At 40.1% G+C, this 21277-nt stretch overlaps 1 protein-coding gene across 11 annotated transcripts in view; it reads left to right on the top strand.

Annotated features, from left to right (window-relative positions):
- DOCK10 (dedicator of cytokinesis 10) overlaps positions 1-21277 on the top strand; it is a 260529-nt gene that overhangs the window by 182768 nt on the left and 56484 nt on the right. For all 11 annotated transcript variants that reach the window (XM_025463245.3, XM_049100910.1, XM_025463242.3 and 8 more), the window contains 11 exons: positions 999-1186; positions 1693-1758; positions 3725-3817; positions 8086-8209; positions 8406-8527; positions 8900-8986; positions 12034-12126; positions 12754-12872; positions 14708-14777; positions 18153-18266; positions 20944-21015. In XM_025463245.3, the coding sequence (XP_025319030.3) occupies positions 999-1186; positions 1693-1758; positions 3725-3817; positions 8086-8209; positions 8406-8527; positions 8900-8986; positions 12034-12126; positions 12754-12872; positions 14708-14777; positions 18153-18266; positions 20944-21015 (1148 nt within the window). The remainder of the gene's footprint in view (positions 1-998; positions 1187-1692; positions 1759-3724; positions 3818-8085; positions 8210-8405; positions 8528-8899; positions 8987-12033; positions 12127-12753; positions 12873-14707; positions 14778-18152; positions 18267-20943; positions 21016-21277) is intronic.

The raw sequence follows: 21277 nt of genomic DNA, 5'->3' as shown, positions 1-21277 counted from the left end.
ATCATTCTAATATGAAATAAAATGAGCATTCTAACCTAAGCCATGGTTCAAAATCACTTTTATATTGATCTGTATGGAAAAGCAGAGAATACACTTAGCCATTTCTCTTACCTGATTTGTGGGTCATGTCTTTAATTACCTACAGAAAAGAAAAATAACAAACGAGAAAGCTAAAATATTCTCTTTGAAGTGACTGCCGGACATTAGAGAAATTTGAACATATAATAAAAATATTATCATTGATTTGGGGCAAAAAAAAAATCTTGTAGTCTGCTTCCCAGTAATATTTAGCTAACTGTTTTGCTTTTTTGAACCCAGGAGAATTCCAGATAGAATAAAGGAAAGTAGAAGGCCTTCCCTTCTAGTGACCACATCAGCCTCCAAACTATTTAGTGTCAGAAGTTTTGATTTATAAACTTATACTTGTCTTTTTCATTTTCCTTAGGCTGTTCCTATAAGGCTAGATTTTTAAATATGGTAAAAAACTAGAGAGAAAAGTAGAATAAATTGTATCAAATAATGCAGAGTGGGGCTTCAGACCTGTATCGTGAAGTCATTCTATAGGAAAAAATTGTTATCAACCCATTAGGTACTGTCCATACTAGACCTATTGGACAAAGTTATGTTGTCAGTATCTGTATTGTTTCATGTTAGGTAAAGGCCAGTGGGTTACTCCTTACCTTATAACACCTGGTTAGCGTGCTCAGAGAATCATTAGCTAAAATTTAGTTTTCATATGAAGCTTAAGGCAAAAAGAAAATAATTATAAATCCCTCCAAAGATTTACCAATTCTCTGAGACATCAATTTTGATATTAAATGGCTGAGAATCTGTCATCTGTACCTCCTATAAATTTTTCCTGCTAGCATAATTTAACATAAATTCCTTTACAAGCATAGAGTTTCAACTTTGAGTGGATTCATTTTAAAATTTGTTAAGTCTTGTTCACTTTAAACAATCACATTAAATGACAAACTCTTATTTTCTGATTTTTAAAGACTGTGTAACATCGTCCTTTATCCCTGTCAAGCCTTTCGATGTGACGGCTCAACCAGAACCCACAGTGGAGGTTGAAGAATTTGTTTACGACTCAACAAAGTATTGCCGTCCTTACAGAGTATACAAAAATCAGATTTACATTTACCCCAAGCACCTCAAGTATGATAGCCAGAAATGTTTCAACAAGGTATGGTATGTTTCTGAGATGTTGTGCTGTCTCTGCACCCTATAGAAATCATATTAAGACAGATTCTTGAGAGTTCAAACACAAATTATCATAGGTCAACACTTTGGAATAAGAATCCATTTGCAGAAAGTGCCTAATGAGGGACAGTGATGAGTTTCATCTTAAAAGTGTTTAAGGACACACAGTTTTATAACATATTAATAATCCTTTCTAAAATCAGCCCTGAATTATTTTGTTCTAGACCTCTTTTTTTTGTTTCTTAAGATACTCTGAAAATAGCATATCTGCTTCCTTTTGATACAAGTTTTTTTTTCTTCCTTTTAAAATAATATCTCCAAATCCTCCTGCTATTTCTGAGCACTATGGATAATGTCACAAGAAAGTGCCGGGTATTCTACATTTTTCAGATTTAATTAGAAGCTACTTATTTTAGGCACTCGGATTAGTTTTTTTGGTGTTATTTAACAGGAAATTACGATTTCCATTTTCCCTCTCTGTAATTTCAGGCTCGAAATATAACTGTGTGCATTGAATTCAAAAATTCTGATGAAGAAGGTGCCAAACCCGTGAAGGTGAGCCAAGTCCACAAGGGGACACAGCAATCCAGGGGGATTGGCAGGTGCATAGGTTCTCCTCACCACCATGGAACTTTTTATATGAGTGTGATTGAAGGAGGAGCGATTCAATTCATTTGTGTTAGATTTCTTAAAACGTACCTGATTTAATGGCCATCATTAACTGAATCTATAGCTCTGCCTAGCTTTTCATGATTCGGAAAAAAGGAAACCACTCTAGCATGAAATAAATGCAAAGATCCCCCTCTGGAAGACTCTGCCCTCTTCAAAGATTAGCCCGCCTCTCAATTCAGCATGCTTGATTTAAAATGCCACATCCCAGCTGGACCTCGTGTGACCTGTGCAGAAGGACTGCTGCATACTGGTCCAATGGCCCATACTGGCCCAATGGCTAGTGCAGCAGGCCCCTAGGGTGTTCACATCCATGGAAACGGCATGTGGCCCATTGCCTGAGGAGCTGGGAAATGGCTCTGGAAGTCGGTCCCTGTTGTTGATGACTTGATTTAATAAAATCCAGAAGATGGGCAGCCCCAGTGGCGCAGCAATTTAGCACCGCCTGCAGCCCAGGACGTGATCCTGGAGACCCTGGATCGAGTCCCATGTCAGGCTCTCTGCATGGTGCCTGCTTCTCTCTCTGCCTGTATCTCTGCCTCTGTGTGTGTGCGTGTGTGTGTGTGTGTGTGTGTGTCTATGAATAAAGTCTTTAAAATAAATAAATAAATAAATAAATAAATAAATAAATAAATAAAATCCAGAAGACTACAAGATTTGTATGAACTACTTTTCAACCTACAAAACTGCAACTGGATGTCATTTTTCGGAGTTCACCTTTGATATATACTACTTTTATTTTAGGGACTTCAAATAACATAGAGTAACCCTTAAAAAGAGAGGGAAATTTTTTTGAGTGTGCCTATGGCCAGATCGTCCCAGTTTCAATGAATCAGCGGGGTGAAATAGTAAAGGACAAAGCTAATCTCATACTGACCCCCACGATTATCTGAGATAATCTCTTAAAGCTCTCTGTCAGGTACCATTTGTACCAACAAGGTTCATAGAATGATTCAGAATAAATTTGAGTGACTGAATGAATCATGCAGGGGGGAAAGAGTTCTTTAAAATAGTCTTGAGCCACAGTCAGTATCCACAGGTTCCAAGTTCCACGGTAACATTAGTCAGCATCAGGAGACAAAAATTAGAGCAAAATGGAATTTTCAAGCAAACAAAGGCAATGACGAGACAGCAAGCACAGCAGGCCTGCTAGTGCAGTGTTTATGGGGAAAATTCTAGAAAAGAGGAATAATAGCAGGCGTATGAGTCTCCTGTCTCATTGCATTCTAAAGGCTCATACAGAAATACAGCAGATTCCAGAAGAGGGAGCCTGAGCCTTGGGCTAAGGGAATTTTGAAGCTGCATGCCTAGGAAGTGCCATATGACATCCCCTGGCTTGATTAGGGGCTGGGATAGAATAGCAGTGCAATGTGGTGGAGCCTGGAATCAGCCTTATCCTTCCCGCACAGCGTTCTTGGTTGGGAGCAGGCATGTCAGGGGTTGGGGTCGAACCAAACCCTGTGGTCACCCAGGACTGATTGCCTTGAACTCTGAATCAGACCTGGATGCCATGGACCCCTTCCAGAGGCCACCTTACAGGAATCTGAATTGAACAATTTAGCTCTTATCTCCTGGTAATCAAAAGTTAGGTAATGAACTAATTCAGGTTGATGTAATAGCTACACGATGAATTAAAGCCTTCATATTTTCTTCCATAGGGCCCTGATATAGTAAGTACAGGGCAGTAGGTGAGAGAAGTTCAAGGTGAATTAGATACCAGCTAAGCCTGGCAAGTTATCACTAAATTCATCTTTGTTCCAGGTTTGGTAACTGAAGAATTGTGACTTTTTTGTGTGTGCTCAGAGTTAATTTCAGACACTCCTAATCATTCAACTCATAACTTTTTAAACAGTGTATTTATGGAAAACCTGGAGGGCCTCTCTTCACCTCAGCTGCCCACACTGCAGTTCTGCATCATTCCCAGAATCCGGATTTCTCTGATGAGGTAAGGGCCACACCTCCCCTGCTCCCAGCAGCTCCTAAAAGAGATGGGTCAGGTAATGCACAAAGATAAGCATTCTCTCTAGACCACATCTCAGACTGAGGGCATGCCTTGGCTGATGTTTACTTAAGTGAGATTTAGAAAATGTATTTATTGACATTTGCTCCAGGGGTTAGGTTGCAAATCCGGACGTTTCAGCATAGGATTGCCCTTCAAAAATATGTTTTTATGGTATCATTCTTTTCAAGGGAGAATAATTTTTTTCTTTTATTTCATTAATCAATATAATAAAGATTGTGTTGGACAGCTTAACCAATCAATAGCTGCATTTCATGTCATAATGGAAAGAAGCTAGCATAGATAGAATATGAGCCAACACTAATTCTTATGACCTACTTGAACTTGAGTGATCTTGGATACTGTCATCTCTAAATGTGACGTACAGCAAGACCTGCCCTGGACAACTCCTGAGACTCTCTTATTATGGGCCAGGCACCATGCTGTACTCCATATATCCATCATCTCAATCCCTACAGGGTTCTCCAGAGAAACAGAGCCAATAGGGGAGATATATATATGTATAGACAGGTAGACTTATTATAAGGTATTGGCTCACATCGTTGTGGAAACAAGAAGTCTCATGATCTTCCATCTGTAATCCTGAAAGCTGGTGGTATTGTTCAAAGGCCTGAGAGCCAGCTAGGCTGTGATAGAGATTTCAGTTCAGGTGTGAAGGTCTGAGAAAAAAGGGTGCCAAAGGCAGACAGGGAAGATCAATGTTCTAGTTCAAGTAGTCATGCAGACAGAGAATTCAACCTCCTGCCTTTTTGTTCCATTCAGACCTTCATCAGATTGGATGATGAGCACCCACACTGGTGAAGGCCATCTATCTGCTTTATTCAGCCCTCAAATTCTAATGCTAATCTCTTCAGAAGCATCCTCACAGGCACACCCAGAAATAAAGTTTAACCAGCTATTTGGGCATTCTGCAGTCTAATCAAACTGACATAAAATTAACCTTCACACCTTCCTATCTTATGAGTAAGGAAACTGGGACTCAGAGAAGTAACTTTGCCAAGGGCACAGCAGTAAGAAGTGATCATCTGGGGCAGCCCGGAGGCTTAGTGGTTTAGCACCACCTTCAGTCCAGGGCATGATCCTGGGGACCTGGGAGCAAGTCCCATGTCAGGCTTCCTGTGTGCAGCCTGCTTCTCCCTCTGCCTGTGTCTCTGCCTCTCTCTCTCTATCTCTATCTCTATCTCTCATGAATAAATAAATAAAATCTTTAAAAAACATGATCATGAGAACTCAAACTAGGCCACATGACTCAGGCTGAAGCTTCACCATTCTGCTCTAAGACATGAAAAACCCAATTGGGCCAATGGTAAATTACTCTGTATGTGTCAGCTGGTATTAAAAAGAGATTCAGACAAACAAGCTTTAGGGATTAAATTTAATTTCTGACCACAAAGGAAAGATCTAAACTAATGCAACCTGCTGATATGGTATCTGGGATTAAAAATATCCCATCTTTTTATGAGGTTTCCTATTGCTACTACAGTAAATCGCCAAATTTGGTGACAGAAAAACCCACGTCCATTATCTCATAGTTCTGGAAATCATAACTCTGAAATGGGTCCCACAGAGCTTAAATCAATGTGTCAGCAGGTCTGCATTCCTTCCGGAAGCTTTAGGGGAGATTCCTTGCCTCACCTTTTCTAGCTTCTAGAGGCTTCCACAGGCCTTGGCTTGTGACCCTCTTCCAGAAGTTTCCTCACTCTCACTTCCACTTCCATTCTCTGACTCTGACTTCCCTCCAATAAGGACTTTGTGGTTACGTCAGTCTCCCACAGTAATCCAGTGTAATCTTCCCATTTTAAAATCCTTGTTTTCATCACTTTTGCAAATCCCTTTTACCCTGTTCACAGATTCTGGATATTGGGGCCGGGAGGACACCATTTGGGGGCAGGCTATTAGTCTGCCTACCACACCTTATTCCACATCAATCATTTTGAAACTAAAGGAACTTCAGTGAAACCACAGAGCTCCTTTAACCTTATCTCCCTCCTCCACATCGACTTAATGCTCTTAAGCTTTGTTCCCTATAAATTCAGGACAGAAGGTAAAAAAAAAAAAATTAAGGTAATGGTCTATCACCATGTTATAGAATATTTATTGTATTGGTTGACCCCTTGGAAAAACCCCTCTGAAATATGCATCTGTTGTAGACATACAAGATTTTTTTTTTCTAAAAAAAAAATGATGTTCTCACTGTTAATTCTGACTGTTAATCTCTGTTGCTCGCATGTGCTTCCCGGAATTCTTATAAAAGCCATGGAGTTTTCTATAGGAGAACATGTATGTAATGACAGCCCAGTGAACTCTGCAGTGCAGACTCAAAACTGAGGTTGCATTAATTGCAAAAATTGATACAAATTCTTCCAAGGCTCTGTTATAATGTGAATATTTGCAGTATTTAAAGTGAAGGATGTTGGCATTAATAGTTAACTGGAATTCTTGAGAACTTATTGCATTCCCATATGCTCTTTATGTTAGCTAAAAAAAAGAAAAAATTTCCTTCTGGTACATGGCCAATTATTGTACTTCTTAAATGTACATTGGCCTTTGTTACCAGGTTTGCATACTAGTATATAAAGAATGTGTAAGCTTGTAAACCATTCTAGTTCAGAAGTTCTCAGATTTTACCATTCACCAGAATCACCTTGAAGCCTTGTTACATCAGATTACTGTAATCCCCCAGATTTGTGGATTCCAAATGTCTGAAACAGGGCCTGAAAATTTGCATGATACTTGTTAGAACAAGTTTCTAAAAGATGGTGATGCTGCTCTTTCAGGGAGAACATTTGGAAATCAATGTAATGAGTCCTTTCCCGAACAAAGTGCGAATACAGGGGATCCCTGGGTGGCTCAGTGGTTTAGCGCCTGCCTTTGGCCAGGGCATGATCCTGGAGTCCCGGGATCGAGTCCCCCGTCGGGCTCCCGGCATGGAGCCTGCTTCTCCCTCCTCCTGTGTGTGTCTCTCTCACTCTCTCTCTCTCTCTCACACACAAATAAATAAATAAATCTTTTTTTAAAAAGTGCTAATACATTAGCTAGATAGGTAGATGCACAAAGAGTCTAATAAATAAGCTGGCAGATAATCTGCACGGTTCTCTGACACCTTATTGCTTGACCATTCTGGAAGTTACCAAACTGCTGATATTACGTTGAATGCAGCTTATATGATGAGATCCTGGGATTCTAGTGTGAAGTAGTTATCAAATGACATGGTTCCCCATCCTGGAAGATCCTATTAAACGGACTAGACCATAAACTCCCAGTGAATCAAAGCCCTATAACATCTTTCGACTCGATTCCCACCTCCGTATCATCCTATTTCACAACGTATGCGGCAGATGTTTGGAAACTGAAAAGCACTATGAAATATAGAAGGTGTCAAAACATTTCTTTTTAAGGATATGGAGTATGCTCCTCATTAAGCATATTTTTAACATATATCAACTTTATGTTTTATACTTATTAGGAAACATTCCTTATGTAGCTACAGCATGACATCTTCACAAAACAGCTCATTACTTGGTTACCACAATAACACATATCATGTATTTTTTTGTTATTTTTAAGAAGAAATAGATTCCATGCTTAAGTTACATCATTTCTTACTGCTATGTTTCTCACCACTGTGTCTATGAATCGCCTGGGGATCTTATTAAAAATGCAGATTCTGATTCCATGTGTCTGGGGTAGTGTCCAAGATTGTGCATTTCTAATGAGCTCACAAGCGATGCTCATACTCTGGTCCATGCACACACTGCATGAGACAGGGACTCAGTTTACTCAGTGGATGTTCTCTGATGATAGGTTCCTTGATCTATGTCTTTTTGACACCTTATGGTGAGCCTCTGTGTATGTGTGAGTGTGTGAGTGTGTTTAATCCATTCTTTACTAGCATCTGTTACCAAATGACAAATGCTAGGCATTCTAAATTATCAACACCCACCACAATAAAGAAGTAAAAATATCAGTCCCTTAACACACGACTGCTAGCAGGATGGATATCCATTGAGAGTTAAGTCGGCACTTCTTACACTAACTATGAAACGTGGTCCTTAGTTTCAGTGAAAGATTTTTTTAAAAGGTGAAGGCGCCTATGCTTTGTCTCACCCTGACCTGGGGCAAATGAATTCCATCCCAGTCCAGGGATGAAAATCTCTTGGACATAGATTGGACTATGATCTCTTTCATTGCAGGTGAAAATTGAACTACCGACACAGCTCCATGAGAAACACCATATTTTGTTTTCTTTTTACCATGTCACTTGTGACATAAATGCCAAGGCTAATGCCAAGAAAAAGGAGATGCTGGAAACATCAGGTACTGACAGGATGTGATTTGGTACAGTTTTACATGTCATCTATGTGTCTTGAACTGGAGAGGACTTTTAAAGCTCTGATGTATTAATTTTTTTTTAGTGAGGTTTTCTATTCATAAGTGACAAATAACTTTGTTTTTCCTCCTCACCGTGGCGCTTTGCACTCAGAAGGTTTCTCTTTGTTCTTCCTTTGCACAGTGGGATATGCTTGGCTTCCCCTGATGAAACATGATCAGATAGCTTCTCAAGAATACAATATCCCAATAGCAACAGGCCTGCCTCCTAATTATTTAAGCTTTCAAGATTCTGCAAGTGGAAAGGTACTGAGTGATGTATAATTTAAGAGAAAAAAATACATGAGCTAAATGGCATGAGGTTATCTTCTTTCTGCTATTTAAATTAACCCAAGGACTGTAGTGTATGCATCCATTGTAGTGATGAGTCGTGTACCAACAATATTTTCAGTGTCTTGTTTCATTCATGGCTGGTAGAAATGATCCATTAGAATGGCCCCCTAATACCACATCGGTCTCCCTCACCGGTACTGCTAATTCTTTTTGCATCTTTTATTTTGCATCTGTAGAGTCCTGTAAGTTAAATGGATCAGGATGGCCAATTAACATAAGCTAAATAACCTGTTTCTTTTCTTTTCTTCAATTGCCACAGTGACAGTAACACACTCTTTTTTACAGCATGGTGGGAGTGACATTAAGTGGGTTGACGGTGGCAAGCCACTCTTCAAAGTATCGACATTTGTGGTGTCCACAGTAAATACTCAGGTGAGTGCGCTGTCCTGAAAAAAATCTCAGCATCTGTTTGAACCCATAGAATCCTAAGGGGGCTCCTGTATTTAGGGGAGGGTCCTCACCATTTCCCAAGTTGTCAGAGGAGCAGGTGATTTAGAACTGCAAAGGAAGAAATGTCGGCAGCATAACTTTATGCCTCTCCCAGGAGAGAGAGAATGCCCCAGCCCTTCAGCCCAGGTGCCCTTACAACTGTGGACTAGAATACCAGACATGTACGTATCAGGATGATGCTCCCACCCTTGAAATATGGTTTGCTTTCACTGAAAACACTCAAGTGTTAAAAATGGGGAAAGGTGGGATCCCTGAGTGGCTCAGCGGTTTAGCGTCTGCCTTTGGCCCAGGGTGTGATCCTGGGGACCTGGGATCAAGTCCCATGTTGGGGTCCCTGCATGGAGCCTGCTTCTCCCTCTGCCTGTATCTCTGCCTCTCTCTCTCTCTCTCTCTCTCTCTCCCATGAATAAATAAATAAATAAATTTTTTTTTTTTTAATGAGGAAAGGTCAAATGAAAGACTTTGGATCTTTACCTGAAAACTAAGTCTGATTTCCAGTGCCTACCAGGTGCTCCTAATGGGCAGGCCATGAGATCAGCAGAACTACTGGAGACCCTCCTTGGCCAGCTTCTTCCTGGGAGATCCTGTACAAGTCACCTCACCCCTGCAGTCCTTATTTTGTCATCAGGAAAATGATGGCAATAATATCTGCCTAAGGTTGTAGGAAGGATCAAAATGAGAAACCACGTGTGAAAACATGTCAGGAACTGCAAAATGCTATACAAACCTAATTCCCGTCATTGCTAAATTACCACAGATGCACCCCTTCCACTGCAAGACAGCTTCTCTTACCAGAGTGTGAGGACTTCTGTGGTACCAATTGTAAAGTACAAAGCAAAATCATTAAGTACACAAACTATGTATTTCCCCTTTCTTAAATGCTTGCTAAGAGAAATGAAATCATCTAGGTATTACACACATATTGCATCAGAATTTCTCCCTGTAACCTCTGGTGCCTCAAGGGAAATTTAACTCCCTTCTTCAGTCCTCTGCGCAAACTCCACAAGTCCCACAAAATGGTCCTTCCCCACCTAGTCCTGCCCTTATATACCAACCTGTCTTTCTCACACTTCCAACTGCTTTCCTCTCAACAAGCCAGATGTCTCTCTGACTCACCATCACTCACCTTTTTCTGCATCCGCTGCCACTGCCCATCACTCATCGCCAAGGCGGGACATATTCCTCTTTCATCAGTATTTACCTCATGGACCAAATGCCCAGGCCCTCTCTTGCACTGCGTCCTCCATCTGCTTAGCTTCCGCTTCTGACACTCAGCCCTCCTCATGAGGAAGGCAATCTTTCCCTCCCTTCCTCCCCTCCCTGCCTTGGCCTGGACAGCTCCCACCCATCCTTCCGACCTTGACTCACTTTCTCAAAGAAGCCTGTCCTCTTCCCTGACCCTTCAGACATGTGTTGTCTTGTCATACACCCACATGGCACCCTGCTTTCCTGTGATGCACCTATGTAACTGTGATCAAGTAGGTGTGTGTTGACATTGCAGTATGGTGCCGGTCTCCCTGACATAATGGAAGGACTGCAGAAGAAGGGACTGGGTTTTCCTGGGCCTTCACTCTGTCCTCCCTGGCTGCCAAGGGCCTAGCACATAGTCAGTTTTCAATGACTAATCGTCAAATAGTTGAATAAATGAAATGAAACTGAAAATATAACACATACACACGTATGCTCACACATACCCTGGAGCTGAGGGAAACCCAAATCACAGATGTCCTTCTAGAATCAACAAATTCCAGAGAAATATCCAGTATGCATGTCTTCACTAAAATTCCGTGTCTCACTTTCTGACTATATAACTCTGTCCCTCAGCTCAAGAGAATTTCTAAGGGGCCACCCTCTTCAGGAAATAGCATTAAAGGGAATATTCATTTGCTCAGGCTGCCGTAACAGAATACCATAGACTGGGCAGCTTACACAACAGAAATTTATGTTTTCACCATCCTGGAGTCCAGAAGACCAGTATCAAGGTGTCAATGTGTTGGCAGGGTTGGTTTCTTCTCAGGCCTCCCTACTTGACATGTAGGTAGCCATCTTCTTGCTGGGTCCTTTCATGGTCCTTTCCTCTATGCCAGTACATGTCTGGTGTTTATCTCTGTGTCCAGATTTCCTCCTTTATTTTTTTTATAAGTAGGCTCCACACATGTGGAGCCCAACATGGGTCTTGAAGTCATGACCCTGAGATCAATCAAGAGTCAGGTGTTTAATAGAGTAAGCCACCCAGGTGCCCCTAAATTTCGTCTTTTATAGAGACATCAATCATATTGGACTTGGTCCACTCTAACTGCTTCATTTTAACATAACTATCTCTTTAGATAAGGTCTAGATAAGGTCTAGATAAGGTCTAGAGACCTTATCTCTAAATATGGTTATATTCTGAGGTACCAGGGCGGGAATTAAGACTTCAACATATGGATTGTGAAGGGACACAATGCAGCCCATTACAAAGGGTACAAATCAGTTTTATCTCATTAGATTAGTGTGAACTTCCTAATTTTTTACTAGCTTGGGCATTTTAAGTCTAAAAATATCCCTGTGCATAATAAGAGTACACCTTCTCATGTGTGTTAAGAAATATGTAAGAAAAATACATAGAGGTGTGTAGAAAGAAACAGGAAGATGAAAGAAAGCAATTTTTAAAAGGGGAGGGAGGGGACAGAGCCAGTGGAAGGGCTTCTCCAGCCACTGCCATGTGGCCAAGAAGGAAAACACATCTGTCTATAAGAAAGAAAAAAAAAAAAAGAAAGAAAGAAAGAGCAGGGTTTGTGGTCCAGGTGGAGCTTTCAGTGAACTTTCAAAATGTCCAGTGAAAATGAAAGCCGTCACTCTGACTCCTTGATAAAGCATCTGCTCGTCTCATTGAGGCATCTGTCCTCCAGAAATACTCACCCTCCATCACTGTAATTGTTATACAGTTTATGTGTCACCAGAAATAAACAATTTCCTTGCTCTTTCAGGATCCCCATGTGAACGCATTTTTCCGACAGTGCCAAAAAAGAGAGAAAGATATGTCTCAGTCACCTACCTCGAACTTCATCCGGTCTTGTAAGGTAAGGTGACGTGCAAATACTCTCTGGGTATCCAGGGTAAAGAAATGGGTAAAAGGGTCCTTTCCAGTTTCCAATGAGTAGCAAACTAAGATAGGGCCATCATGGAAGATTTTTAAATACCTTATCAATTCAGAGAATAAATGGTTATTTCTCAATTCTTTGATAGTCTCTACCTGTTGATTACAAAACAAGCAAATGTCAGATTTTTTTTCCAAAATAAAATGATTGAAGATCAGAATCAGTTGATTTTCAATTAGATAATTGTGTACAGTATCCTTGCAACATCACCCCCATGCCTGCGTGCCTGCTGAGTGCAGTGAAGAATAAATAAAGCCAGATGAAGGTGAGCTAGCATATTCGTACTTTTCCTTTTTTTTAAGATTGTATTTATTTAATCATGAGAGACACAGAGAGAAGCAGAGACATAGACAGAGGGAGAAGTAGGCTCCATGCAAGGAGCTTCATGAGGGACTCGATCCCAGGACGCCGGGATCATGCCCTGAGCCAAAGGCAGATGCTCAACCACTGCACCACCCAGACACCCCACTTACTTTAGTTCAGAAACACATCAGCAGAAGGTGCTTTAAATTTAACCAGTGTCCCTTTTCTCCCACCAATGTACTACAGAACCTATTGAATGTGGAAAAGATTCACGCAATCATGAGTTTTCTGCCTATCATCTTGAATCAGCTCTTCAAGGTGCTGGTCCAGAATGAAGAAGATGAAATAACTACAACTGTGACCAGGTATCTCTCCCGTGGTCTTAGGAGAAGAACTCTTCTAGTCTGTGTTTGCACAAAACTGTGATTATAACTGAACAGCCACCTTCTTGTGCCCGCTTGTGTTTCACGTGAACACATGTCTCAAATTTGAAGTATTTCTCTCTTGAGTTCTTGCCTTCAAATCTGTTATCATTGGGGTAAAGTTTTAGACCCGTTTTTTCACTTTTTATTTTGTTTCTTAATTAAGCTTTTTATTTTGAGGGAATCATAGGACAGGCACTTGTGAGAAATAATGTGGAGAGATCCCATGTTCCCTTTACCTAGTTTACCAATGCCACATCATGCAAAACTGTAGCACAGTATCACTACTGGGATATTGACATTGATAAACAGAATACGGAACATTCCCATCACCAGGGGAATCCCTCATGTTGTCATTTATTACACAAAATTACTTCCCTCACATCCCCAGTCCCCACCCCTTAGCCCTGGTAACTACTAATCTGTTAAAATTTTGGATAGATAGATAGGAAGGGCATCTGGGTTTTTCCAGTTCAGGTAGATTTTGGGTGAACATAAGTTTTTATTTCCCTGAGATAAATGCCTGGTGCAGCTGCTAGGTCTTAATGATAGTTGCACCTGCAGTTTTTAAGAAAACGCTGAATTGTTTTCCAGGGTGGCTGTACAGTTTCACATTCCCACTAGATTTTTAAATTTTTTTCTCTAACTGCCCCTGCTTTAAATTTGTCTGTACTACATTTTTCCAACATTTCTAATCTGTCTAGTAACTTTGACGATCCTAATTTCCTCTCTATTGGAGATACTGTTTTAAATCCGTTAAAGCATCATATATGTTTAATGTTCATTTTAAAAAAAATATTAGTCACCGAATTCTGCGGAAAAATATTACTCTTCACACTGAAGTATGTCCAGAACTTTCCTAACTGTCAGGTATATTATTAACCTCTTTCAGAATGTGGGTCTTTAGCTTCATTTTTAAAGTAGCACCCTGAAGCTCTGGGACAATTAAAGTGTGTCTAACAGTTCCACATCAGCGAGTTCTGGACCTGGGTTAAAAGTCTCCAACTGTACCTTCAACTGAGACTTTTTTCAGCATGAACATATAGGTTTTTGTGAACAAGACTGCTAAATATTTCAGCAGATAGATCTGCTAAAATTCCAAGACATTCCAAAACACTACAGCCATTGAGCAACTGGCAGTACTAATGTGAAAGCAGTACCACCGCTGCTACTAGAAACACTTCACGAGCTAAGGAGGGAAATAAAAAATAAAACTGAATCTTAATCTAATTGCTTTTTACAGCAGCATATGTAGTCCCTCTTTGTTAGAAGGGAAACCCTCTTTATTCTTTTTTAAGGATTTTTTTATGAGAGAGAGAGAGAGAGAATACAATCGGGGGAGGGGCAGAAGGAGAGAAGCAGACTGCCCGAGGAGCTGGGATCCCAAGGTGAGGCTCCATCCCAGGACCCTGGGATCATGATCTGAGCCAAAGGCAGACACTTAACCAACAAAGCCACCCAGAGGGAGCCCCCTTTAAATGGACTATAATAATTGGAGGTTAAAGGTCCTAAATTGTAATCAGATACTAAAAATGATTCTTTTTCCAAGAACACAGTATCAGCCAACACACAAGCCATAAAAGTCTTCAGTGTGATGTTGCAGCCATGAGATACTTATATCTTAGTGTTAATACGGATATTGGAGGATCAGAGGGGGAAATCTGAAACTGGTTCACGCATTAATTCAGTGCCTGTTAAATACCCAGTTTACAAAACACTCTAGTGCCAAGCCCAGTCATATTTTCCAGAAAAGTCACTCAACAGTTTTGTTTTTCCAGGGTTCTGACCGACATTGTGGCCAAATGCCATGAGGAACAGCTGGACCACTCTGTCCAGTCGTACATTAAGGTATGAAATCGCCACTTCGACACTGGGCACATCCCTCGTGCTGTGTGGTTTGTCTCATTTCTGTCTGCAATAAGTGGGATGTTTCTGCCTTTAGCTGGATGGGGCTCAGCACAGTAATATCAAACATTCCCTTTAGCCACTTAGGATTCCATCTCTTTGCATGGATGATCTAGAGGTATAGTTCAAATGTATAAATAATGTGTACATGTGCAAATGAATATTTATATGGGGAGAAAGAACAAAGAAAGAGAAGAGAAAATGAAGGTATTGGCCTTTTGAAGTCAACATTACAAATGAATGCAATTCCTGTATCAAGTTAAGGAATATTTTTCCTGTTGGTTTGTTGAATGCTCTGTGTTTCTTCTGTAATGTTTTCTTAGCTCTTTTTATTGTTTTCTCAGGCATTATTTCATTTTCCCAGTTACTGTATATTTGTACCTGCTTCTGGTATGTTAAGTCCTTTATCCTCGGGCATGATCCACTAGCCCATTCCATCAGTGTGCACCTGCTTCCTCCAGCGTCCTTCACCAAGCGTTCACTCGGACATGTTCATGTTCTCATTTCCAGTTGGCCTGTGAATTAATGCCAGTGAACTTGTGATGATGTTTGCACATTATAGTTCCTGCCTAAATGTCATCTTCCTGAATGAAAAGAATCTATCCAGAGATAAATGAGAGTGGCTTACATAACTTTATAATGCATAGAGGAGCTAAATTTCTATTTTTTATGTATATATTAAATCTTTTTGAGACCCAGACCTTTTTTAATTGAAAGAATTTATTCCATTGATATATAAGAATAGACATATACTCCCATAAGTTAGATGTCTAGAAAGGTGACTAGAGGATAATTTGGGGGTTTTGTGGTAGATATGTGTAAAAAACAAACAAAAAAAAAACAAAACTTCCTATGAAATTTCACTCTGAGGTGAAACCCTCTGAGGGATATTTTTACATTACAATTTTATTTATTTTTTATTTTTTTTACATTACAATTTTATATGTACATATTTTCTACCTGCCTGAAATGTAAGATATCTTCCCAAATACCCAAGTATGATCGTGTGCCCTTCCTTAAAATAGCCCATATGCCAAAGATAGTTATTTCACAACAATTTCCCTATGGTATAATTTTACCCAACAAGGTCTACACTTCAGCTGCAGAAAGCCAGTTGCGCCTACAAATGCTTATTTAGTTTACTCTCTGTTTAAGACAGTCGTAAAAATACTTTAATCCAGTATTGATGAATTTACATTTAACAGAATCAACCACAGAAATTTCTCTCAATATTTAACCCACATTTTCCATTTCAATCGCCAAAGGGGCTTAGAAGAAAACAATTCCCCAGTCCATATTACCCAGAGGCATCTCCATTTCAACACAAGTATTTACCTCATTCCAATGGAATCATTGAAGACTACATTAAGAACCCACTGATGTTGTGTCTGTTTTTGTGATAGTCAAAGAAGTTCCTTATGAGAACCTTAAATCAGTTCTCAGACTCATTCTGTGTTGCTCTTGGAAGAGTGTATTGGAATGCATCCTGGTATGGTCTTTATTTTTAACTAGGATGTTTGAAATCTCCTGATGAGACCATTTGATTTTATAATATAGGCAGTTGCTTAGTTTGCTTTGAAGTGGTTGAAATCCAGAAATACATATAAAAATGGGATGTCACGCTGATAACAATTCCTAAAGATATTTCATAAAAATATTTTCACATAGCTAAAGTGGACACACCCTAATAAATATTATCAACTGGAATTTTATTCTAGAAAGAACATTAAACTAGCAAGTGGGAAATTAGATTCTAGTCAAGATTAGATAGTTAATTTGAGCAATCAGCCTCTCCGGACTTCATTTTTTTCTCCTCTGAAGTGAGAAAGGATGGACCAGAAGAACATCGAGCTCTATGATTGAACTCTTGTTGCAGTACATTGTTAACAGCCTGACCTTGACCAAAGAGTTTGATTTTTCTTATCACCTGTGGGAGAAATTATTTTTTAACATGTAGGTGGATATTAAGGCCCATACCTTGGTGTATGATGAATACTGATGGGCTGGTATCAATATATGCTTTGATGTCCTTGAAAGATGTGATATATTCAGTGGAATTTATATATATTCAGAAACAAACTAAACACCATTTCAAGTTCAGTGGTGCTAAATGCTGCTAACTCACCTCATTTACAATATCCAAAATGCACACATACACCATTTCTTTTTCAAAGATGTGCATCTTAAGTCTATCTAACCAAACGCCATGGTTTACTGCAATTCATGGCACTGACACGTTCCAGCCAAAATTTTAAAATAAGAATATCTCAGAGCTAGTTGTAATGCTGTTAGAGCTAAATAACTGTGCATGGGACTAGGCAGTCAGTGATGATATTAGCCTCACTTGAGTCATAATTCATGAGGGGGAAAAAATCCTATTACTCTTGATTTTGGCTAGTTTCATACATCTCTTAGCTTTGTCTTTCTCCTCTGGGATGAGCTTGGAGAAGTAAGACTCCAGTCTTACTTACCAATGAGTTGCAAAGTTCAAAGAAATGATTATAGATCCAAATGTGAATGTGCCTCTGCTTTGAGTTTCTTGTCTGCCTTCGCTCTTGATTATAGTGAAGTCTGAGTAGTGAATGTTATAAACAAATGACCTTCCTTGAGGCAAATGCAACCCATAAGTAAAACCGTATAATCTAGGGATAAGCATTATATATTTAAAATATGTGCATAAATTGGTACTGATATCCTTAAAATAGATGAAGAAATACTGAAAATTAAGACCATTACATGCATTCAGAAATGCACACCAAAACAAATCTTTTGAGAGAAAAAAAAGTGAGCAGCATTTGTTATCTTACTGATGGCCAATGTTCATGAACCCTTTGATAGCTGTGACTAAGCATGAGATGATAGAACCTGGGCCTGTGGGGAGCTCACCTACTGGCCTCTGGAAGGCACCTGCTTCCCCACTTGGCTATTTGAGTGGGTGCTCTACCCTTTCAGGATGAAGAAATGCTACCATGCCACCTGTTACCAGTGGAAGGAAGGAGAAGGGGAAATGTGTCCTAAGTAGGTGGGTCAAAGCCCTCCATGTTTCCTTGAACCCGCTAAATCGCTCTCTGACTCTTTCTTTTGATTTCTACAAAAAGAGTTTCAAGGAGAGCTTAGGTGAGCCAAGCCCTATCTTGTGCAAAACCCTAAATAGGAACAGTCGTGTACTACTCTTGTCATTGGGCCACCATTTATTTCATGACAAAATCTGGCATGAGCAGATAATTTTGAGATATGAGTTATTCATGTAACCTAATTTTTGAGACTTTGGTTTTTTTTTAAGTATTTAACTTTTTTCACTTTTTGGATTTTCTTCAGTTCGTGTTCAAAACCAGGGCATGCAAGGAGAGAACTATACATGAGGAGCTGGCTAAAAATGTGACTGGTCTTTTGAAATCAAATGACTCAACAACAGTAAAGCATGTCCTGAAGGTAAAGAATTTAAAGACAATCCTTCAATTGTTAACAGGAGGGGTGGCTTGCTCTCACCCCTGGAAGGCGATAGGACTCCTTGATATCCATAGATTGTTTCTTTTAGTTTCAGTGTAAGCATCATATTGAAACTGTAGCATATAAAAACATTAAGCAAGCGAAGGAGATTTGTGTCAAAAGAACAGAAGACCCAAATTAAGTCCTTTGGCCCCAAAACAGAATGAGTAACTATTAAGAATAATCTGAAATACTCAAAAGTACTAACTGTTGCAAAAATAAAGTTTGTTGGGTTTTTAGGCACGGTAGAGGAAATGTGCCAAAGGATTAAATTATAGAAGAATGGCTTTAGTCCCTAGCTAAATTAATTATCTATCATGACTTGACAGATGGATGATTGATTAGTAAGTAGCTAGAAAGAGAAGTTGGGATTGATAAGCATCAACATGAGTTCCCTAAACTCAAATTATTCTAAGCAATTTGCTTAAATTAGTCTTATGAGTATATTTATCCTGTTTATGCAACAAAGATGTTCTAAGTGCCTCCCATGGGACGGGCACCAACCTCAGCACTTGGCAGGCATCAGAGAATAGAATAAAGACCTCTGTCCTTGGGGAGCTTGCATTCTACCGGGGGGTAAAAAACAATATACTACAAACATAATAACAAAATTAATTAAATTGTGTGTTAGGAAGTGAGAAGTGGTATGGGAAAAGAAAATGTTGAGCTGGTAAGGGGAACTGGGAGTGCTGGAGGTACAGAGCGAGGTTTGGAATTTAAACAGAATGGTCAGGAGACAGCTCATGGAGAAGGTAATACTTGACAAAAAAAATGCAAAGAGGAGGAGCTGACCATGTGGATGCTTGGAGAACAGTAAAGGCAGAGGGGAGACATGTATAAAATCACAAGGCAGCAGCATGCCTAGTGTGCTGGAAGGATGGCAGAGAGGCCAGTGTGGCTGGAATGAAGTTATCAAAGAAGAGAGGAGGCAGGGTGGGTGTAGGGAGGAGAGGTAGGCAAGTAGCATAAAGCCTTATAGGCCATTGCAAGGACTTTGGCTTCCACTCAGCAAAATTGAGAACCATTAGAGAGTTTTGAGCAAAAGTGTGACATGAGCTGACATGAGTTTAATGAAGCACCCTGATGGCTGTGTAGGGAATGGACTCTAGCAAGGTGAGGATGGTGTCAGGGTGCTCAAGGGGATTGCATGCCAGAGAAACAGGCTTCTCTTCAGAGAGTCAACACTTAGTTAAAAGGTGAGGTGAAGGGAACTTTGGAGAAATTGTGCCTTCCAGAGACTTCGCTGATGTTGGGCCATGCATTCCAGAAAGTGTGGCAGTAGGGCATCAGGAGCTAGAAAGCGGTGAGATATGGGAATAGAAAAAGGAATGTGTGCTGCCCACGGAGACTAGAGGGCAGGAGGGGAATGGGTTTCCTGTTATCAGACACGAATTGAGATGAAAAGCTTAATTTCCTTAGCCCTGGTGGACTCAGGGTAAAACTCAGGACTCAGGCAGAGGCAGACTGGAGTGCTAAGAGGTAGCACATGGTAAATATCAGGGGCATTAAGAGGCAAATATGGGGACATTGGACATATGGTGAAAAATATCATTTTGGACAAGATGGGGGAAAGGGGATTTTAACAATGTGCCTTGTATTAATTATTTCCAACAACATGAATTCCATTTCTAAGGTCAGGCAACCCCTTTGTTGAGCAAGAGCTGCCTTGTTAAAATGCAAAACTCCTCTGTCCCACATCTCACATAGATCTCTAGAGTTAGGACCCTGTACCCAGCAGCTCTCAGCAGCATAGTTTGTATCAGCTGAAATTGGTTACAATTCAAATGCCCGTCCATGATAGAACAGAGAAGTAAATTGTGGTCATATATGTGATGTGACAATACTGGACTCCCAGCCACAGGAGTCAACATAAATGAACCTCAGGACAGAAGTTACTGAATGAAAAAGCCAATTACAGAAGGATCCACACGGGATGATTCCGTTTATATAGAGTTCAGCAGTAGGCAAAACTCAATAGTGCTTCAATGTATGATAATGGTAGCAAAATTATGAAATAAAGCAAGGGAATGATTAGCACAGAATTCAAAATTGTTATCTCTGGTGGAGAAAATGCGAGGAGCAAAGGATCAGGGAGGTATATTCTTTAAACTGTACGTATATAACATAGACTTTTTGTATCTGGGATAAGTATAACCCTTCGACCCAAGAGACAAGGACCTTCATCCTGGGACATATTTTGGTTTGCTCGGACTGCACCCCTCCCCATAGGAAGAAGTGGAAGAGGAGCCAAGAGAAACGCCCACTGGGAGCCCCTACCTCCTCTTCTGAAACTGTACGGATCCCCAGGAGATTCCCGAGTTAAGGGCTTACAGGCACATTCCTGGGCCTTTCTTAAGTCCATCCTTCAGAGAGGAAATTGTAATGCCTGAGCACAACCTAGACTGGAGGAGGGAGCAGTTTGTGGTGGGAGAGGCACTGGTCTGTGGACAGCACTCACTTGTGCAGGCTGGACAGTCATGTGTGTGCAGCTGGCCTGTCCATTTCAAAGAACACATTCTAAAATAAAAATTTTATAATATTACATGTTGTAAAGGACAGAATCATTGTGATTTTGCTCTAACATAATAAATTTCCTATTGTCTTTTCTTTTTTGCAATAGCACTCCTGGTTCTTCTTTGCAATTATCCTGAAATCAATGGCCCAGCACTTGATTGACACAAATAAAATTCAGGTAAGATTGTAGGTAATACACTATTATCCAACAATTGTGCTGATGAATATGCTCTCATTAGTTTCATTTTTATTTACTTTGTAAACCTTAGCAATTTGAGTTAATTGCATTTTAAGTGGGAGAAATGATTGTGTGTCAGTACAGGTCCTACGGACAGAAGATCTGAGTTGATAGTGGGTCCACTGGCTTCAAAGATCCACCCAACAGTGGACCCACCATTAACAATTTTAGTTAGGACTCTTATATTGATCCCTGTAAGTTC

The sequence above is a fragment of the Canis lupus genome, chromosome 25 (genome assembly GCF_003254725.2).
Source record: "Canis lupus dingo isolate Sandy chromosome 25, ASM325472v2, whole genome shotgun sequence".
Taxonomy (NCBI): domain Eukaryota; kingdom Metazoa; phylum Chordata; class Mammalia; order Carnivora; family Canidae; genus Canis; species Canis lupus.
Note: the sequence above shows the minus strand (reverse complement) of the source record. Positions and strands in the feature narration are given on the sequence as shown.